General features: G+C 42.3%; 1 protein-coding gene across 1 annotated transcript in view; it reads right to left on the reverse strand.

The window, feature by feature from the left end:
- CLEC16A (C-type lectin domain containing 16A) overlaps positions 1 to 17,546 on the reverse strand; it is a 179,282-nt gene that overhangs the window by 98,087 nt on the left and 63,649 nt on the right. Inside the window, exons 13-15 of the mRNA XM_065411644.1 lie at positions 12,853 to 12,975; positions 9,825 to 9,934; positions 3,634 to 3,678 (exon numbers count right to left, since the gene is read on the reverse strand). Coding sequence (XP_065267716.1) covers positions 3,634 to 3,678; positions 9,825 to 9,934; positions 12,853 to 12,975 — 278 coding nt within the window. The remainder of the gene's footprint in view (positions 1 to 3,633; positions 3,679 to 9,824; positions 9,935 to 12,852; positions 12,976 to 17,546) is intronic.

Here is a 17,546-nt window from a genome sequence, read left to right on the forward strand (position 1 = left end):
GGCAGAGTCCGTGAAAACTCTCACTCCACCCCTGCAGACTGCTCAAGCACCAGAAGGCTGTCATTCCCCAAAATTTGAAAAGTCCTTTCCTGCCCGCCTCACCCAAGCCCCCGTCCAAGTTTCACCCCCCAGTTTCATGTGTGGTTGTTAATAAAAAACACGTTTCTGTTCATTAGTGTTTCAATCATATTCTTTTGTGGGACAGTCTGTCTGAAGGGGGGGAAGGGGCTTGGTAATTGGACAGGACAGTCACCATTAGCAGGGTACACAGGCGGGGGCAGGTCCAGCAGCAGGGCACACACACAGTGCAGTGAGTAGTTACCCTGGTCAGTCTGGGAGGTGGTTTTCATGTTCTGTGCGTGGGGGGGTGGGTTGCTCTGTGACTTTGTGGCGGGGGAGGGCAGTTACAGATCTTATGCAGCGGTCCTTGTCCTAGATCACAGAGCCACGCAGCAGGGGATCTGTAACCCTCCTCCCCCTGCCATAAAGTCACATAGCCCCCACATACACGCAGTCCCGCTCCGGAGGGCTGGCAGGCTCCGTTGAAACAACCAGTCCGCCACTGCGAATCCTGTCATTCCTGGATTTTAGAAGGATCATTTGCATCAGTACACTACATCCGCTCCCCATCACAGTCTGCGTCCCAGGTTTAAAACATTCCCGCGAAAACAGTAATAAAGACAACGGTGTTCATTAACAAAATAAAACTGATTTTATTTTTTTGGAAGGGGGTGGAGGGGGTCTGTAACTGGAGAGGATAGTCAACAGTAACTGGGAAAAGAAACGGGGGCAGGTTCAGCTTCTCTGTACAGAAACTTAAAAGTCACTGGTTACCCTGCTCACTGTGGAACCTAGCTGTCAAAGCCTCCCGGATGCACAGCGCGTCCCGCTGGGCTCTTCTAATTGCCCGGCTGTCTGGCTGGGCGTAATCAGATGCCAGGCTATTTGCCTCAACCTCCCACCCCGCCATAAAGGTCTCCCCCTTGTTCTCACAGAGATTGTGGAGCACACAGCAAGCTGCTATAACAATGGGGATATTGGTTTCGCTGAGATCACAGCGAGTCAGTAAGCTTCTCCATCTCCCCTTGAGACGGCCAAAAGCACACTCCACCACCATTCTGCACTTGCTCAGCCGGTAGTTGAACAGTTCTTTTTCAGTGTCCAGGGCGCCAGTATAGGGCTTCATGAGCCAGGGCATTAGCGGGTAGGCTGGGTCCCCAAAGATCACTGTAGGCATCTCCACATCCCCAAGAGTTATTTTGTGGTCCGGGAAGTAAATACCTTCCTGCAGCCGTCTAAACAGACCAGAGTTCCTGAAGACGCGAGCGTCATGAAACTTGCCCGGCCATCCGACGTTGATGTTGGTAAAACGTCCCCTGTGGTCCAACAGTGCTTGCAGCACCATTGAAAAGTAGCCCTTTCGGTTGATGTACTGGCTGGCCTGGTGGTCCGGTCCCAGGATAGGGATGTGAGTTCCATCTATAGCCCCACCGCAGTTCGGGAATCCCATCGCGGCGAAGCCATCTATGATGACCTCCACGTTTCCCAGGGTCACTACCTTTGAGGGCAGTACCTTAAGGATTGCGTTGGCTACTTGCATCACAACAACCCCCACAGTAGATTTGCCCACGCCAAACTGGTTCGCGACAGACCGGTAGCTGTCTGGCATTGCAAGCTTCCAGAGGGCTATGGCCACTCGCTTCTGGACAGTCAGGGCTGCTCGCATCCGGGTGTCATTGCGCTTCAGGGCAGGGGACAGCAACTCACAAAGTTCCATGAAAGTCCCCTTCCGCATGCGAAAGTTTCGCAGCCACTGGGATTCATCCCAGACCTGCAGCACTATCCGGTCCCACCAGTCCGTGCTTGTTTCCCGTGCCCAGAATCGCCGTTCCACAACATCCACATGACCCATTGTCACCGTGATGTCCTCGGCGCTGGGTCCCGTGCTTTGTGACAGGTCTGTGCCAGTCTCAGACTTCAGGCCCTCACCGCGGTGCCGTAGCCTCCTCGCCTGGTTCATCTGCATCTGCCTCTGGGAAAGGTGGATGATAAGCTGCGAGGCGTTGACAATGGCCACAACTGCAACGATGGTCGCAGCGGGATCCATGCTCGCAGTGCTGTGGCGTCCGCGCTGTCACTGACCTGAAAAGTGCGCGAACTGATCTCCCGCCGGCGCTTTCAGGGAGGGAGGGAGGGCGGTAGTGACAGACGGATGACGACAATTACCCAAAAGCACCCTCGACCCTTTTTTTTTTTACCCAGAAGGCATTGGCGGCTCGACCCAGAATTCCAATGGGCAGCGGGGACTGCGGGAACTGTGGGATAGCTGCCCACAGTGCACCGCTTCCAATGTCGACGCTTTCCCCGTTAGTGTGGACTCACAAAGTCGAATTGCTGTCCTTAGTGTGGACACACACGTTCGACTTTGCAATATCGATTCCACAAATTCGATTTAAGAGAAATCGAACTACCCTCGTAGTGCAGACATACCCTTAGAGGAATGGTGTTCACTGGATCTCATGCGTTTTTTCCTCAGCACCAGAGAAGAGGATTGGTGCCTTACCTTTGATGATGATCTTTCGGGGGTAAATGAGAATGTCCGGAGGGGCACATACAGCAGAAATGGATGTACTTGGCATCTACACCAAGTAGGAAGGTTCCAAAGATGGACGCACGACAGCCTCCATAAAAGCATGGCACAGTCTCACCTCCCTGTCCTTTTTTGTATGCAGCTTGAAGTTTTTACAGATCTGGCAGTGGGACTTGAATGTGGCCCTCAACCAGACACTTCAGGCACCGGGAACAAGGGTCACTCACTGGCAGAAACATCTTGCAACCAGCATAGGGCTTAAAACCCAAGGACCAAAGGCATGGCTTGCTACTGAATGTTAACACCTGACCACTAAGAGGGACTCAATGCCAGAAAACCAAGAAAAAGAAAGAAAAAAGACAGACACACATACACATGCACTATAACTATACACAAAGATACCGAAAAAACCACTGACATTTGGGAAAGACTTGAGTAAACAAGTCAACATGCTCCAACAACGAAAGGAACTGAAGGGGTCAGGGGTAGCTCTGTCCTTTATATCATCAGTCAGTAGCATGAGCATAATAAAGATGCATGTGTCACCTCAGTAGACACCACTAAGGAAAAACCATCTCCAGCTCTGGTGGACTGCATGCGCACATGCCTGAAGTTGAGCGGACATGTGCAGTCGTGAAGAATAAGCAATTTGCAACGCCCATTTTTTTTTCCAGTAAAGAAAACCAACCAGTATAATGATTCCGTTTCAAAGGCAGAATTCTTCCCTTACTCAGAAAGTTAAGCTGCCCTGAAAGCAACAGAGAGACAAGGTGGGTGAGCATTCTGACTTCAGAAGTTGGTCCAATAAAAGCTATTACCTCACTCATGTTGTCTCTTCAATATCCTGGGACAGAAATGGCTACGAAGACACTGCATACAATATTGGCAATATAATTTATGGTATTAAACTCCATCATTTTCTTTAAATATTGTGTACACTTTTTTCTAATATATGCACACAGTGTAGTCTACCCCAGTTGGAAGAGGAAATATTTAAAATAAGACAGGATTAATTAATTTTATCCACCTCTTTAAAAAAGTACCTTATAGAAGTGCCGCAGAAGATGAACACTCTCTTCTCTTGCACCCTAGAGAGAAGAAATAGATCAGATCATCACTGATCAATACCCAAAATTAAGGTTACTTACTTGCAACTAGAGTTCTTTGAGATGGACTCTGCATATTTGCACTCCCGGGACATGCACGCGGGTGCACTGAGACAGTGGCCATTGGAGCACTCGTGTCCCCTCCTGCCCCTCCCCAATCCCGAATGTTCTTGGGGTCAGGCTATAAAAGAAGTTGTGGCACTCCAGCCACCTCAGTCCCTTTCCCTCAAGTCTGCTTCCTCAAGTCTAGTTTATAAGAGTCAAGGAAGAGGGGAAGGTGGTCAGGGAGTGCAAATACGCAGAGTCCATCTTGACCTACAGTTACAAATAACATACTGTTATTTCTCCTTCGAGTGGCCTTTGTATATTCCCATGCATGGGAGAGATTGGCAAGCAGTAGATGCAAAGGAAGGCAGGAGGAGAAGTCCTAATTAATAATGACAGGTTTCAGAGTAGCAGCCGTGTTAGTCTGTATCCGCAAAAAGAACAGGAGTACTTGTGGCACCTTAGAGACTAACAAATTTATTTGAGCATGAGCTTTTGTGGGCTACAGCCCACTTTTTCGGATGCATATATGTTCCATTCTATGCATCCAAAGAAGTGGGCTGTAACTCACGAAAGCTTATGCTCAAATAAATTTGTTAGTCTCTAAGGTGCCACAAGTACTCCTGTGCTTTTTCCTAATTAATAAGTGATTGAAGGACTGCTCTGCCAAACTGAGCTTCAAACCTGGTCTTGAGGTTCAGACAGCAATGTTTTGTAAGAATGTGAACTAGAGCTCCAAGTTGCAGATTTACAGATTTCTAATTGGTATTTGTCTGAGACACGATACTGAAGCTCCGTTGGCCCTAGCAGAGTGAGACCTTATACGTTCCATTCCTATTCCTGAAGTGAACATAAAAGCCTCTCCTGTACAGACTTTGACCCAGATGAGTGATGTTTAGGAAGACTTAACTTGCCCCTTTTTATTCTAAGCAAAGGAGATATAGCTTTGGAGAATGTCTATACTATTTACATGGTAATAAAGAGTTAGCTAAAGCTCTTAACATGAAGAGAATGTAGTTTGGCTTCACCCTTCTGCAGATGAAACTCAGAGAGAAACAGAAGTGAACTGTTTAATGTGAAAATCTAACTACTTTAGGGAGAAATTAGGGAGTGAAGATGTACAACTATTTTGTCCTCAAAAAAAAAAAAACTGTAAATGGTGGTTCTACCATAAGTGCCTATAACTTGCTCAATCACCTTGCACACAGAACTGCCTCCAGGAGTGCTATTTTTAGAAATGAAATAAAAACAAATTCTCCCAATTAGCTCAAATGGGCGTTTCATTAAATGTGTGAGAACCAGATTTATATCCCACCAGGATGACATAGTTTAATAGTATCAGAGGGGTAGCCGTGTTAGTCTGAATCTGTAAAAAGCAACAGAGGGTCCTGTGGCACCTTTAAGACTAACAGAAGTAATGGGAGCATAAGCTTTCGTGGGTAAGAACCCTGAAGAAGTGAGGTTCTTACCCACGAAAGCTTATGCTCCCATTACTTCTGTTAGTCTTAAAGGTGCCACAGGACCCTCTGTTGCTTTTTATAGTTTAATAGGAGGATAAATGTTACGTCTCTTTAAAACATTTCTTAACTGTTTTAAGAGAAAACACATTTTTATCATCAAAAGAATAGAAGGCTGATATGGCAGATAAATGAACGTTAATTAAAGAAAGGAACAAGTCTGAGATTTTCAGCTGGAGCAAGTATTCCAATATACATTGAATTGGGCAGTCAAAGGGGATGTATTATTACCTGCTGACACTGTGAAGTTTTTCTGTTTTAAATTGTACCATTTGAGTAGATTCTTTTCTGGAGCTCACTAAGACATTCTGAACATCAGTAGAACAAAGTAGCTCAAAGTCCATTAGAAACCTATTGCCCATGTGGTGACATGCAGAGTGCTTTGATCTAGATGACAGACTCCATTATCTTGTTGGATCAGTAAATATGGAGTAACAGGCAGCATTTTGTAGGTCCCTGCTAAGCGGTACAGTAGGTCTGGTGACCATTGTTCTCTAGGCCAAGCAGGTGTGAATAAGATTATCTTGACCTTGTTCTGATTTACTTTTCTTATAACCCCCTGCATAAGAGGATAGGAAGAAAGGCACGCAGGAGTCCTTGCCTTCATTATATGCAGAATCAAAACTCAAATGCCTGTCTCTCTCTGCTCATGAACAAAACCTTTGACATTTCACACTATTTACAATTAAGTCTATGTTTGGGTGTCCCCACGATGCAAAGATTTCCTCCGTCATTGGTGTTTTCAGTGACCACTTGTGAGCATCTATTGTGATTCTTCTTAGTTGGTCTGTGACAGGTGCATAAGAATACATCATTCCCATAAAACTGTAACCTCTCTGCAAAGTTGAGTAGAATAGGAACCTCTGTTTGTAATATTGTTCATAACCACCTAGACCAACTGTGCTGGAGACGACGTAAGAAAGTTTTTAATGCCTAACAAATTTCTCTGAGCTCTAGAAGGTTTATATGTAACTTAGTCTCTGGGGGATTTTAGTGTTCCCTACACTGTGAACCAGAAGCAGTGAGGCCCCCATCTGTTGCTTGACACATCAGAGGTAACTGTTGTAAATGGAGCAAGAGGGCTGAATGCCATATCCCAGAAGACATTGCAAGTTGAGTGCCCCACCTCAAAAATCGCAGCACTGTCTTTGGAATGGTTAATTTTCAATACATGCTGTCTGTAGTCTGTATCTGGTTGACAGCCAGTGCTATAAGGTTCTCATTTTGAGATTAGCATATAGGGTGACTTATTTTGAAGCTAAAAATCCCATCAACTTGAGGTAGAACACTACTTAATGTCCATTCAAAAGGTAAAGAGCTTTTATAGGAGATCTGTAAGAGTAACTTCTCAATTTATCAAGAACCGAGGTTTTTCAAAGGGAGTATATGCAGAAGAGAGCATTGTAAAGGTGTTCCTTTGATTACATAACCTATTGTTCAAATTGTTCACATAAATTCCCTCTTATGTGAGTTGCCATCACAGATGCATATTTTGTAAAATACTCTGTGGCAGCAGAAAGTTCAAAAAATGATCTTGCCCCACTAAATGAAGGTACTTGCAATGAGTGATTCTTTTCCAGATATGGAACAGGTGTCCTTTAAACAGAGACCAGCAAACCACTCCTTAACAACGGGAGAGTATGGTAGAGGCTCAAGTCAGCATATGGCAATTAATTTTCCTGATGAAAGCTTCTTAAGGTCTAGTATAGAGTGAAGACCATCTTTTTTTGGGAATCAGAAAGTACCTTGAATAGAACCCTGTGTTTCCCAATGTCTGTGGTACCTCCTCTATTCCTTGGTACTACCCTCTTTCAGGGAGGGCAAGAACCAATTATCTCAACAGGTTTTTGCAATGAGGGTTCCTGAATAGGGAAAGGGAAGGATGAATAGTTTTGAACTGTATTGATACCTCTTGTAATTTCTAAAAATGATGCAGTCAGGCTCTAAATTGAGGGAAATACGCTTGAATTAGTACTGGATTGTAGTTCCTGGGCAGTATGTCAAACTTTGGGCCAAAGGCCCAACATCATAGCTCTCAAAGATGATTGTTTGCACTGATTCTTGAAGTTTCTTCACACTGAAAGGGCTACTAAAGAGGATATTGTTGGTAATAACATGGTCTCCTGTGGGGAAGTTGAAAAGAAGAAGACTATGATGGGCTACCTGAAAACCAGCTTTCCTCTTGGGCTGTTGCTAGATGCCCAGCAACCTGGAAGTGTGTCTGGTCTAACTTTTCCAGAAACCTCATTAGTTCTGGTACTAAACAGTCCTTCTCTAAGGGAAGATCCCCAAATTTAGACTTTGTTTCTGGAATTCTTGAAGATTTAAACCAAGTGAACCTTCTGATAGAAATTGCAAAAACTACAGCTCTAACTGCAGAGTTGGAAGAATCAAGAGATGTTCCCAAGTCATATTTTGCCACTTGCTGACCCACCATAATGATGGCATTTGCGAGTTCTCTGTTAGTCTGGGAGAAGTTCAGTAGGCACTGCTATTTTTACCTAAATGTGGTATTGGTACAGCATGAACACTGCTTGTTACTTCACTACTCAAACCTAAAGTGGAGGAAGAGAAGGCTTCCCCCAACCCTCATAAATCCATCTTCTTTCCATCCTTACAATGAAGCAGTATAGAAGGACTGATCCACCTTTAGACTTCTGAACAGCCACTTATATCACCAGAGAGTTTGATGGTGTGTGTGTGTAGGAATAGGAGAAGCCATTTTGGGGTAAATGATATAATTTGTCTGTTTATTTTCAGATATTGGTTGAACTGAAGCTGGGCTTGCCCACATGAGCATCACAAGTTGTAGAATTCCATTTAATACTGCTGAGAGACTATACGATGTCAAAGACTTCATATGAACTCTTTTCTTGAAGTAGTTGGTATTTTCCACTAATTCGAGAAAGGCAAGAGCATCTTCAGATGAAGATGAAGCAAAAGTCACTCATGTTTTCATCAAGGGATAGTCAATCATCAAATACAGGATCTGTTTCCTGAAGTTTGTGTAAAACCATCTACTCTCCATCTTCCAATGTATCTTCCACTACAGTAGGGAATTGTTCTTCCTCCTTCAGTTTTACAGACAAATCCAGTATCTTTAGATGTGAAGGTTCAAAACGAGAACAGCATTATCTGGTGCAATGATTGGAATGAAGGTATGAGTAACGTCAAGGAGCTGGCCAATGGTGCCGTCTCTGCCACGGCAGCATTCACCAGTCTAGCCAGTAATCAACAGTCTGATCAATTAATAAAAAAATAATAATAAATATCCTTCTCTGGGGCAGGCAAGACACTCTGTGACACTTATGCTGGGAAGCCTGAAGGGCAAGCAGCACAGGGCTTAACGCCCAGCTGCTTAATTTTTGGATCTGCCATCAAGGTTTCTTCCAGGACTAATGCTTGGAGCAGCCACCCTAACCCTAAAATCCTAATATAGTATAAAGTTTTGTTAGAATATGTACAGATTTTTATTAAAGATAGCTGGGCAATTTAAGAAGGATTCAGAGCAAAGATCTAGAGCAATTCCTAATCCATCACCGTTAGTAATTGGAAGGAACTGAATTTGCCAGAGAGCCATGCCCTCTTTCCCAGCCTCCGTCCTATGTGTTCAGGAACAGTGAGGAAAGGGGCAGGAGGGAGTGCAAGAGCACTCCAACAGGCACTCCTAGTTAAGGTTCAACTGTCTCAGCTCTATCCAGTTGGCATATCCCATGAATGAAAATATGAAGAAGCCACTCAAAGGAGAATTATTTCCTGATAATTTCATTCAGAAAAAAAGCTGATTATATACTGTGCATGGTTTCTATCCACTCAGCCTCCCAATCTTCATCTTGATGAAAAGAATAGGAGTTTTGCATTTACAAAATGCCTTTCATCTGAGCAACTCAAAGTGAGTCACAAACAATTAACTCTCACTGCACCATTGCGAGATGGGGAGCATCCAAATTTTACACAAACGCAGGGCATGTCTGCACTGCCCTGCAGTTCGGACTCTGGGGGTGCGAATAGCAGTGCACACCAAAGCGCTGCCCTGTAACTGCCCCATGCGGATGCTGCATGAGAACTAAAAGATTCCTAGTTCCCATAACTTAATCCTCTTCAAACAGGACCACGTTAATGTGAAGTAGCAATTGTTTAGTTTGCACCTGCAACATCCACACAGGGGAGTTACAGTGCAGCACTTTGGTGTGCACCTCCATTTACACCCCTGGAGTCAGAACTGTGGGGCAATGCAGAAGTGCCCTTATACACAGCTATGTTGACACTTTCCTGAGTTCACACAGCAAGGTGATGGCAAAGCTGAGAAGACAACCTAGGAGTCCCAACTCCCAGTTCCTTAATCTAACCACTAGACAGCCTCTTTCCTCAGATAGTTCTGTGCAATTAAACATATTTGCTGTAGAGATGGATTATATAAAACTAAATAGAACAGAATGATCTGTGCAGCTTTAGTTCATGTCCAACTGTCATTGTAACCAACAAAACCATTACTTATGTGGGCCCTAACACTAGAACACTTTCCTTAAGGTGATGGCTAAGTACCACTAAGTAACACACACTTACCTCAAGGCAAGCAAGGTGAACATCTTTTATAATACTGCCACTTTTAGATAATACCAGCTGCTTTAGTAATAGACAGCCCAGTTCCAGTGTTGCCAGACGAACTTTTCCATCTAAAGTAAACGGTCAATTAGAATTATTGTACAGGGTATTTACTCAGGAGAAATCTCCTTTTTACTCAGAGGCTTTCCATGTGTTTTCCATTTCTTCCCCCTCCCCCCCCCCCCCCCCCCGACTATCCCCACAATGGCCACACACAACAAAACCAGAATATACAACAACACTATGATCTACACTCAGGCACATAAGATTATGACCTTGCAAAATAGTTCTCTCTCAAGAGAAAGTTGAGGTTATTTCTGTCACTGATGGAGTCCACTACTTCTCTGGGAGCTGTCAAATCACCATTGCCAGGAGACTCAGCTCCAGACACACAATAATACTAAAAGCAAATGTTTTGGCTTTGGGCTAATCCAGACTTCAGCAAACAAGATTTTTCAAACATTTGGGGAAAGGAAACCTTAAAAGCACTCTTCTCTCCCCATCCTACTCCTTCAGGTTGAAAAACTGTGAAGCTTTCAGGAACAGAAGCATAATCATCATCATTCACTGTCATGGACCAGGATCTCATTGTGTTGACAATATACAAACACAAAACTGTCTCTGCCCCCAATCTAAATATAAGATAACAGACAACAGGTGGAAACAGATGAGAGAAGATACACACAACAGGTGGATTGATGGGAGAGAACAAACAGCCAACATTGGTCAGCATGACAAGCAGCAGTCTCAGCACACCAGCAGTCTAATTTACGTTTTTTCAAGGCATTAAGGAAAAGAGTTTTAAGGAGGGATTTGAAGGAGAACAATGAGGTAGCTTTGCAGATGTTTATGGGTAGTCCCTCCTATGCATGATGGGCAACTTGGAAGAACACACGGGGTATTTATTTGAAAAACAACAAGTGTGCAGTTAAGGCTGGCATCGCTGAAAGAGCAGGAGTGGGAGTCAACATCTCAAAAGCATATGAGACAACAGGTAGCATGGGATAGGCAGTGAATGGCCTTGAAAGTGAAGACAAATAACTTGTGTCTGATGTGGTGGGGAAGGGGGAGCCAGCGAAGGGATGCAAAGTGGCAAGTGACAGACAAAACAACAAGCTAGGAAAGTGATTGTTGCAGCAACATTTTAAATAGATATTTGCGAGACAAGATTGCCTCTGGGGTGGGTGGGTGTGAGAGAGAGAGAGAGAGAGTGTGTGAGTGTGAGAGAGAGAGAATGAGAATGTTGCCGTAGGCAAGATGAGGACTTGGATGAGAGTTTTAGTTGCGTGGATGATAAGAAATGCCATATCTTAGCAATATTATATTATGCAAAAGGAATTTGCCATGTCTAGATTCTCACATCTAGGCTGTGTTTAAATCTTGCAGAGAAGATGATGATGCCCAGATTACAGGGAGGATGAGGATGTTGCCTAGTGATAGGGAAAAGAGGGAGGGTGGCAGGATTTGGGGGGGAAGATTAAGACCTCTGTTTTGGCCATGTTGATCTTAAACTGACAGCTAGACATCCATGAGATGTCAGAAGAAGGACAGGAAGGGATTTTAGTTTAGACAGCAGATGGTGGTTCAGAGGAGAGGTAGATCTGACAATCCTCAGCATAAAGATCATAGTCTCATCCATGTTTCTGGATGAGATAACAGAGAAAAACCATAGAGGACGAAGAGGACCAAAAACAAGGCCCTGTGGACCCCTATCCAGAGTTGGAGCAGGAGGAGGGAATAAGGAGACTTCTCTGAATCATGTCTAACACACTATCAATTTTGCCCAGCAGTGCTAATTATGGATTCCAAGGAAGTGCTTTTGTTTAAATAGAAACCAAACAGACTCTAGCCCTGCATACCTTCCTTCCGCAAGCACATGCACTCTCAGTACATGACATCACGCAGCCTAAGGAGGATGTTTGTGAGAGTCACTTATTAAAATACTGTCAGAGTATCACTGTTTATGTTCACTGAATTATATAATGTATTAGAAAAATCTGAAACGAGGTCACTGCAGAGTCTATACATGAAATATTAGCACAAGTTAATGACTTCACAGAATCACACCCTATTAAGTAAATAAGCATTTCAGATGTCCACTTATGCATGGCTGAGGACTTGATTGAAGTGCTTTGGTGTCATAGCATGGGGGGAGCAAAGTTGGGGAACGCTAGTTTCCTCATTGAGTCTTTCGGGGGGAGGTCGGAGTAAGGGGGGGGGAAGGCAGTGAAGAGCTAATGCTTGAACACAATGTTTCCATGAGTTACTTAATTTAGAAGAGATGAGATGACTAGAGCCATTGGAAAAATGGGTGTGTTCCTCCCCCCACCCGCACAAATTTGAACTTTATAAAAAAACAAAACTTCAGTTTTCTGATTAAAAAACTGAAACATTCAAGGAAAGCAGACATCTTCTGTAAAAAAAGAGTTAATTTAGCGGAATGCTCAATTTTGCATTAAAAAACGTTGACTGAAAATTTGTAATCAGCCTAGAAATGAAGGGCAGCTACAAACTAAGGAGCTAAATACTACAAAAATTACACATGGAAGTAACTTTACTCGCAGCAGTAGTTTTACTGAAGTGCATGCGTGCAGGATTGGGACCTAATATCAGTTACTAAAATGTAAACCTCTCTCTCTAGTCACTGCTTGCTGGACATTTTGCTTATGTAACAATAATAAGCAGGAACGCTAAGGTCTTATGCCTCCCTGTTGTCTTGAATGCAACAGCAACTATTCAGATGAAAAGCAGAATTTCTACTTACTCTGCACCCCAGTGGAATGCCACCATGTGTCTCTTTCACAGGCCAGATCTGCTTATCATCTAACAAGAGCATGCTAGTTCCAGTTGAATAGCAGCGAGTCTCTTCCGCATGGGGAATGGGGCCAGTTGCTTAGTACTTCAAATATTTTAAGCATTGACACTACATTTTCAGAACTTATTGCTGCACAAAAAAAGTAATCAGTTAACGTGATCAGAAATGCTCTACCTGGTTGAGCAGCATAATTCATTATCCTGATGAGCCTTTCTGCAAGTACGTGGTTGTATGAGCTTTTCTCCTCAGCATGCTGGGCTGGAAGCTGAATTCTCTCCAGCTTGACTGGGTCAATTCCTTTTGAAGTGGAAGAAAATAGGAGGATATTTTTTAGCTAATAGCTATTAAAAATTGCAATAAGTCATCTTGAAAATGCAGAGTATCACAAACAATATAGAACTGCATTGGCATAGAGTAAGATTGTGACATTTGAATGGCTGTGCCACAGTTAGAAAAGAAATCAACAACAGAAGATTGAACAAGTTTTACAGCCTTCCAGGTTGGGATATTCAAAAGGAGCCTGAGGGATGGAGGCACTCAAATCCCACTGAAATGGATGCCTAAACTTCTTCAGTTCCTTAGAAAATCATTTAAAATTATTATTACTTTGTTGACAACTGACCAAGTCATGTAAGGGTCCTGCTGGAAGTCTGATTTAAGAAAACCAGAAAACAAATTTTCCTATGTGTTAAGATGAATTTCTCTCAACAACCAACAGTTACCAGGGAACAAACCAGATTAAAAGGCTCATAATTACAACTCCAAAATGCTAAACACACTAGCTTTTGTGAAAGTACCTACAAGAAATTAAAACAAATGCCAAGTTTTCATGCCAAGTTGGATTTCTCAGAATATGCTGGTTTGAAGTATTACCCTTTATGAACAACATGTGTTACAGTAAGACCTCGGACAATGATTACAGACTGTGTTAAAAAGCTCATTGTCTTGATTCCAAGTAACTAAAACATTTCCATAATAGATCAGAACAATGTACTCCACTTTATTGAATTTCTTCCAACCCTTAACTCCTGCTTGCTAAGCCAATCCATTGTCAATTGGGATGCCTTATGGTTATATCTTTTTTAAGTGTGCTTTTCGAAACACTTGATTTCAGTGTTTTAGTATAGCCTCACTTTATTTATTTGCCAGATAAAAGTAATTCCAACAGCTTGTATGGTAAAAGTAAACATTTATTTTGTGGCAGGTATGAAGCCTGTTTAACATCCTTCTTTCAAACAGTTTTGCGTATTAGTTTTGCACAGTTACGCTGCTGACTGTAATTATAATTGGCTGATGCAATTGTTTGGTTTCCCACTAAAAATCTTAAAGAAAGGTTTGTTTGCAAGGGATTAAGCCATTTCTATTCATTTTGAAGTATGCAGCATTTTACCATACCCTGAAGTATGATTTGTGTAGTATGCTGGATTCAAAGCAAAGCATTCTGACTACAACAATGTAGTGGCAACACAGGATTCACAGGAGAAGTTTCCAGGTCTCATGTACTCCTTTCACAGTCAGAGTACACCTAGCCATAGGAACAGTCTATTCCCTGCCATCTCAAATACTGAGCATGGCTTGTTGTTCAAAAACATCATTTTTATACCAGAATCTTTATTACTTGTTACTGCTTGGACAATATGGTTTGAAAATTGTTAAAGACTTTATAAACAAAACTGAGGGGCATTAACAGTAATCACAAAAATGTGTGACTGACACTGTAGCGTGGAGGGTAATTGTGCCATTAGTAATGACATTTGCCTAAAGGGAGGGAAATAGATCAGCAGTAAAAGCCTTCTGCCAGCAAGTTACTATTTAAATATGTGACCAAATATTCAACTTCTGGGCTTTTTTAGATTTATTTAAGTGTGCAACATGTGTAATGAATAGAAACATGGATGCAATGTGTATAGGTACAAGACAACACAATAATTCTAAATGAACACGCACTGACTTCACATACTTAGCATGTAAAACGGTTCTATATGGATTCCAGGGACACTATAGGGTCAATTTTCAGCTCGATAATGAACAAAATTAATTACTAGTAATTAGAATTCTGTGTGTGCTCTCACCCTTTGAAAAGTCCTACATTGCTTTGTTTAATCAGGTGACACTGATATGAAAACGTTTCCAAGCCTGCACTATTAATGATACATAGCTTGAGCACCTGAAAGTTGCCCTTCTAAAGCAACAGAGCACATGTCCTCAATTCTATTTACTGTAGAAATATGCAAATACAAATGCAAGCAGCTTCCATACATTGACACCCATTCTAACAAGAGCATCATTTGCTGGTAATTACCGGTACTTACATTTTAGATGCGTAAAATGCACCCCTAGATAGGGCTCAGGGTAGAAGTACATAACAAGTACATGCAAACACTTCCTTCAGAAGTGAACATAAAAGTAGCACTATTCCACAGAAACAGATACCTCAACTACCATATCATACCACAGTCAGAGCACTCTGTCCGACAACCAAGTCCCAAAGCCTTATAGGGCTTTATGGATCAAAGCCAACACTTTAACTCGGTGGTTCTCAATCTGTGGCCCGTGAGCTGCTTGCGGCCCAATCAGCACATCACTGCAGCCCATGTGACATCCTCAGGGCCATACAGGTAGTATTGGATGCGGCCCACAATGGTAAATAGTGCCTTAACTGAACCTGAAAGCAAATAGGAAGCCAGTCCAGCTTTTGAAGAACTATTGTTGCTTTTTACTATCACCACCTGAAAGGTGAGAAGTAGTCTTTCTACACTAACTTTCCAGTGGTCTTCAAATACAGCACATTGGATTATTGTAATCTAGAAGACAGTAGCTAACAAACCTCTCTATATGATTTCTCCACTAAAGGGAGACAAAGATAGACTGTTAACATGGGTTACATAATCCCCCAATTTAAGGAAGCTCATAACCAAAGTCTATAGAAGTTCAAATCCCTGTACGGGTCATCACTTGTAGTTATGGCCTTGGCTGGATCATCATATACAGGGATTAAAACCAGGATTTAAAAACATGAGCCTTTACTGCTAGAGCTAAAATTACAGGCTGCATTAGTTCAGAGACAGAAGGTTCAAACCTCCGTACATGGTCACTTATTAGAGGGAAAGTATCAACGCTACAGTTAGCATGGGTTACACAAGGGTTATTGTGGCAGGGCCATGACCAGGGGAAAATGGAACTAGCTCCTCGTCTCACATAAGTGGAAAAATATTATCGGCCAATGATGCCTCCTGTAATTCAAAACCCACAAAGAAAACAAATGAACCCCCAAATTGCAAATCTCTTGGGCCAAACATGGCCCAAGCCACACAATAACTGGAGCAAGACCCATTCCTGTAATGTCTTAAAAATTTCTTCTGCACACTATCACCATCTGTGTTATCCAGGCAGTTTTCAGCCAACTCACATCAAAATCTCAATTTCAGTTAGACACAGGGAATGGTGAGGTAAGACAGATGGAGCTGAATCCCATCCACACATCAGTGACACCACAACACAAACAATCTGAATTACCTCTAATGGTCTCAAATACATATTAAGCCAAAGGAATAACAAAATAGTGCCACAGGGAAGTTTGCCTGGTAAGCAATTGCCTAAAACCACATTTTGAGGCTTTTAAAAGTTCAGACTAGAACCCACTTAAAAGCACCCTAGTCAGGTCCCACAGAAGAATTAATAAACCTTATTGTCAATGGAATGCCAGCTGAAAGAAACAGCATGGACACCTGATCAAGATCAATCAGAAACCAGTGCCAACTCGATCATATCTAGGCTGAAAGACAAGATGGTAGGGTTCAAGGAATCTGAGGACAAGACACTCATTTTGCTACAACCTTCACAATAATCTTCACCAAAAAGAAAATAAAGCATGATTACTGGAAAGATTATCAGTCACAAAAATTGATTTTTGAATGACTGACTGAAACTGCGTAGTAGTATTATCCACATTCTACTACCTTTTAGGGAAGGCCTGGTCATTTACCAGCACTGGATGCAATTCCTCCCCTCTTACTATACTCAAAACATGAAGGTCAAAAAACCAGTTCCTTTTACAGTAGGCACTGGTTCTTTGTCTCCCTTTCAGAATTTCAATGAGCAATATCTGCTGGAACTCACCCAGAGAAGACACTGCCTCTGTTCCTTGCAGGCACACATCTGCCCCTACAATGGCTAGTTGCCAAGTTGGTGTCTAATTCATCTTATTTATGAAGAACTATAAAAAGTCCCTCAGCATGAAAGATAGACTCGGCCAAAGAGTCAACATGACAGCAAAATATGTTAAAAGGAGACATACTGCTCGTCCATATCTAGGTCCCAGAGCAGGCCAAACTTTTAACAGAACAAATTTAATAATGGAACAAACAGAGAAGCAGGTCGTAAGGAAATGCCTTCAAATCCATATACACAGGAACACAGAAGTGATTATAGCTACTTTGCATGCCTATGACTAACTGATTTGGAATTGAGTTGCTTATGAAATTATATTCTGCAAAATAAGAATAGTCTGCAGAGAGATTATAGTCTGAGAATACACATTTGTGATCTCAAACTATGCTACTATTGTATTGTGTCCTAGCCCAATAAATGGGACTCTTAACTCCCCAAATTAGTCAAGCTAAAAGGATTATATTTGAAAGGAAGTGTTCTATATGTACAGGGACCAGAATTAAAATATTTATCTAGCTGGATAGCTGTAAGAAAGGGTTTAATGTTGGATGCTGAAGTTATTGCAGTCTAACTAGTGCCATTATAATAAACTAAACATATAAAACCCACATTCATCTGCTCTACTGGAAATTTTTTAACTCCTTGAAATTTCACATTTTACAGAATTTCTCAAATTAACTTCACACATGCTGCACCCA

This window comes from Emys orbicularis, chromosome 10 (assembly GCF_028017835.1).
Source record: "Emys orbicularis isolate rEmyOrb1 chromosome 10, rEmyOrb1.hap1, whole genome shotgun sequence".
NCBI lineage: Eukaryota > Metazoa > Chordata > Testudines > Emydidae > Emys > Emys orbicularis.